The sequence below is a fragment of the Babylonia areolata genome, chromosome 12 (genome assembly GCF_041734735.1).
Source record: "Babylonia areolata isolate BAREFJ2019XMU chromosome 12, ASM4173473v1, whole genome shotgun sequence".
Classification (NCBI taxonomy): Eukaryota; Metazoa; Mollusca; class Gastropoda; order Neogastropoda; family Buccinidae; genus Babylonia; species Babylonia areolata.
Genome location: NC_134887.1, coordinates 21,590,243 through 21,595,242, shown reverse-complemented (window position 1 = coordinate 21,595,242; position 5,000 = coordinate 21,590,243). Strand labels below are relative to the sequence as shown.

At 44.6% G+C, this 5,000-nt stretch overlaps 1 protein-coding gene across 1 annotated transcript in view; it reads left to right on the top strand.

The window, feature by feature from the left end:
* Positions 1 to 5,000, top strand: part of LOC143287862 (dynein axonemal heavy chain 10-like) — a 124,285-nt gene that overhangs the window by 102,346 nt on the left and 16,939 nt on the right. Inside the window, exons 68-69 of the mRNA XM_076596099.1 lie at positions 1,459 to 1,588; positions 3,118 to 3,391. Coding sequence (XP_076452214.1) covers positions 1,459 to 1,588; positions 3,118 to 3,391 — 404 coding nt within the window. The remainder of the gene's footprint in view (positions 1 to 1,458; positions 1,589 to 3,117; positions 3,392 to 5,000) is intronic.

Below are 5,000 nucleotides of genomic sequence, written 5' to 3'. Positions count from 1 at the left end.
ACCATCAATAAAAACAGCAGACAGAAGAATATCCTAAAACACACACAGCGTGACGCGAGAATCCAACACAACAGGCGAATGCCCAGCAGAGTCGCGTGGTGTGCGAGGTCAGTGTGAACAAGTAGCTGCTGAAGGAAGAGTTAGGATAAGGATGGTGAGTTGTCGGTGAGAACAATATGACAGTGATAGTTTATTATTAACACACTCATAACCAGACATGCCCATGTCACTTACACAATCAGTGAACACGGTGTATGTTCAATGTCATCAGGCAGTGTGTGTATATGTGTATGTGGCATGTCGGCAGTGATAACAAGAAGGATGTCATGTCGGCAGTAATAACATGAAGGATGTCATGTCGGCAGTGATAACAAGAAGGGTGGCATGTTGGCAGTGATAACAATAAGAATGGCATGTCAGCAGTGATAACAAGAAGGATGACATGTTGGCAGTGATAATGGCATGTTGACAATGATAACAATGAAGATGGCAAGACAGCAGTGATAACAAGAAGGATGGCGTGTTAGCAGTGATAACAAGAAGATTGGCATGTCAGCAATGATAACAAGAAGGATGGCGTGTTGGCAGTGATAACAAGAAGGATGGTGTAATGACAGTGATAACAAGAAGGATGTCATGTCGGCAGTGATAACAAGAAGGATGTCATGTCTGCAGTGATAACAGGAAGGATGTCATGTCGGCAGTAATAACATGAAGGATGTCATATCGGCAGTGATAACAAGAAGGATGTCATGTCGGCAGTGATAACAAGAAGGATGACATGTGGGCAGTGATAACAAGAAGGATGGCGTGTTGGTAGTGATAACAGGAAGGATGGCGTGCTGGTAGTGATAACAAGAAGGATGGCGTGTTGGTAGTGATAACAGGAAGGATGACATGTGGGCAGTGATAACAAGAAGGATGTCATGTCGGTAGTGATAACAAGAAGGATGGCGTGTTGGTAGTGATAACAAGAAGGATGGCGTGTTGGTAGTGATAACAGGAAGGATGACATGTGGGCAGTGATAACAAGAAGGATGTCATGTCGGCAGTGATAACAAGAAGGATGGCGTGTTGGTAGTGATAACAGGAAGGATGACATGTGGGCAGTGATAACAAGAAGGATGGCGTGTTGGTAGTGATAACAGGAAGGATGACATGTGGGCAGTGATAACAAGAAGGATGTCATGTCGGCAGTGATAACAAGAAGGATGGCGTGTTGGTAGTGATAACAGGAAGGATGACATGTGGGCAGTGATAACAGGAAGGATGACATGTCAGCAGTAATAACAGGAAGGACGTCATGTTGGCAGTGATAACAGGAAGGACGTCATGTCGGCAGTGATAACAGGAATGACGTCATGTCGGCAGTGATTACAGGAAGGACGTCATGTCGGCAGTGATAACAGGAAGGACGTCATGTCGGCAGTGATAACAGGAAGGATGTCATGTTGGCAGTGACAACAAGAAGCTGCTGAAGGACCTGGAGGACTCCCTGCTGAGGGAGCTGGCCACGTCCCAGGGCAACATGCTGGACAACGTGGAGCTGGTGGACACCCTGGAGGAGACCAAGACCAAGGCCTCGGAGGTCTGCCGCCCTCTGCCTTTTCTTGGTTTTTCTTTACTTCTTTCTTTCGCTTCCTTTCTTTCTTTCTTACGTTTCCTTTCTTTTCTTTCTTTCCTTTCTTTCTTTCTTACGTTTCCTTTCTTTTCTTTCTTTCCTCCCTTTCTTTCTTACGTTTCCTTTCTTTTCTTTCTTTCGTTTTCTTTCTTTCGTTTCCTTTCTTTTCTTTCTTTCCTTTCTTTCTTTTGTTTCCTTTCTTTTCTTTCTTTTCTTCCTTTTTTTCTTACGTTTCCTTTCTTTTCTTTCTTTCCTTCCATTCTTTCTTATGTTTCGTTTCTTTCTTACGTTTCCTTTCGTTCTTTCTTTCCTTCCATTCATTTGTTCTTACGTTTCCTTTCTTTCTTTCTTTCCTTCCTTTCTTTTGTTCTTTCGTTTTCTTTCTTTCCTTCCTTTCTTTCCTACGTTTCCTTTCCTTCCTTTCTTTCCTACATTTCCTTTCTTTTCTTTCTTTCCTTCTTTCGTTTTCTTTCTTTCTTTCATTTCTGTCTTTCTTCCATTTCTTTCTTTCCTTTCCTTTTTTTTTCTTTCTGTTCATGCTCTTATATATATATATATATATATATATATATATATCGCTTCCGTTCTTTCTTTCTTTCTTTCTGTCGTTTTCTTTATTTCTTTTCACTGAATATTTTTCCCGATTAAGTGGTGTCAAAAAAAGAAAAAAAAAAAAAAAGAAAAAAAAGATTCAAATTAGACTTCTTAAGATCCTGTTGACTGCGTGTCATTAGTTGAAACGCACGCACGCACGCACGAACGGACACTCTCACTCACGCAAACTTCGTCTCTCATATCATTTTTCTTTTCCGTTCCTCGCTCTTCTTACTCTTTGTCAATTTCATTGTCTCTCTTTCTCACACACACACACGCGCGCGCGCGCAGGCAAGCACATGTCTATTTTCCCTGCTGTAAAACAAACAAAAAAAACAACAACAACAAAACATGGAAACTGTCTTGCACAGACAACATGCAAACAACATTACCTGCGAAAGATGTGAGAGATTTACGAGCAAAAAAGTTACCATATTGAGGAATATTCACTCGCCACATTTTAGCACACCTGTTAGATAAAGTTTAAGCAAAAAACAAACAACCAACCAAACAAACAAAAAGAACAAAAAAACAAGCATGCACATATAGAGTGAATGACAAACCCAACGGTGTACGGCGTCTAGTTTGTAACATTGTGATGTACTGTCGAGATCTATGCATGTCTGTTTGTATGTATGTATGTATCTATCTATTTATCTATCTATGTACCTATCTACCTACCTACATACATGCGTACATACCTACCTACCTACCTACATACATACATACATACTTACATACCTACCTACTTACAAACATACATATATGTATACCTGCCTACCTACCTACCTACTAACCTACCCACCTACCTATATATATACATTCCTACATACATACATACATACATACTCCTACCTACCTACCTACCTATGTGCCTACCTACCTACCTACGCTGCGGGCAGGTGTCGGAAAAGCTACGGTTGGGTGCCAAAACGGCCGTGGACATCGAGCGGCTGAGGGACGGGTACCGGCCGGCGGCCAAGCGCGGCGCCATCCTGTTTTTCGTGCTGAGCGACCTGTCCAGCGTCAACACCATGTACCAGTACTCGCTGTCCGCCTACCTGGACGTCTTCCAATACTCCCTGCGGAGGTCCCTGCCGGACTCCGTCCTGGCGCAGCGCCTGGAGAACATGATGGACACCCTCACCCACAACGTCTACAACTACGGCTGTACAGGTCAGGGAGGATTACACACAGACAGACACACACAGACAGACACAAAGACAGACAGACACACACACACACACATCACACACATAGACACACAGACACACACACACACACACACACACACACACACACACACACGGGAGGGAGTGGAAGGTGGGTGGTCAGTGTGTGGGTGTAGTGGTGACGGTTACAACATTACCAAAACGAACTGGACAGTGGGGCACCAACAACAACAACAACAACAAAACCAAAACAACAACAAAAAACAACTAAACCAAAACAAAACAACAACAACAAAAAGCACAAAAAAAAAAAAAAAAGAACAAAAAAACATAGACACCCTTTTCCATCCATGTATTTCCACATGAAATTATGTATGGTATGTTTAAGTAAATACAGCTTTCACCATCATGAATCCGAATGATGGAGTCTCCCGTCGGACCGACGGATGAGTAGGCAGGCAAGCTTATCTCTCGGTGTGTGTCTTCATATGGGAGAAGAGGCCGATTCTGGATGCGCAGCACTTCCCACAGGTGTTGCAAGGGAAAACGTCTCCAGAAGTTGAGCCCTGCTTCCTTCGCTCACGCTTCTCCTTAATGGCCAGCGTTCTCTTGTTTTCAGACGTCTTTGTGCCACTAGAACACAGCATCCTCCAGCGAGAGCGGTCACGGGTATCAGTTTCCCAGGAAGCGATGTCTATGTCACAGGCTTTGAGGTTTGTCTTCAGGGTGTCCTTGAAGCGCTTGCAGGGTCTTCCAAGCTCGCGGTGGCCTTCCTTCAGCTGGCGTTAAAAAAAATCATCTTCGGGATCCTGCTGTTTGTCATGCGGACAACATGTCCCGTCCAGCGTAGCTGGCACTGGATCAGCAGGCTTTCGATGCTGGGCAGGCCGCTCCTCTCTAGGACCTGGAGGTTGGAGACCCTGTCTTGTCACTTTATGCCGAAGATCTTTCGTAGGCATCTCTGGTGAAACTGCTCAAGTTGTTGAATGTGACGGCAATACGTCGTCCATGTTTCACAGTAGTACAACAAGGTGGTCAGCACAACAGCTCTGTAGGTTTTGATTTTGGTGCTGAGCCTGATGCCTTTGTTGTTCCACAGCCTGTTGTTGAGTCTGTCAAAGGCGGAGCTGGCCTTGGCGATGCGCAGCGTCACTTCTGTATCAAGGATCCGTTGCTGCATAGGGTGTTGCCCAGGTAGCAAAACTTGTCGACTGACTTGATTTCTGTGTCATCGATCTTGATTGCAAGTGGGGGTCGGGGGGCGGGGGGGGGGGGGGTCGGGAGGCACTGGCGTTCTGTGAGCTAGCTGGTTGGTACATGGACTCGGTCTTGCTGAGGCTGATGGTGAGTCCAAAGCGCCTGCAGGAGGTTGAGAACCTGTCCATAATGAACTGCATGTCCTCATGGGTGTGTGCAGCAAGCGCGCAGTCATCAGCGAAGAGGAACTCTCTCAACAGTGCCTCAAACACCCTGGACCTGGCGTGGCGCAAGGTGTTTTTTGTTTGTTTGTTTATTTGTTGTTTTTTTTTGTCCTGGATTTTCTTGGGTCGACCACCGTTTTTTTGTATATAAATGCATTAAGATAATTCAGAATAGATGGGAAAAAAATTTGA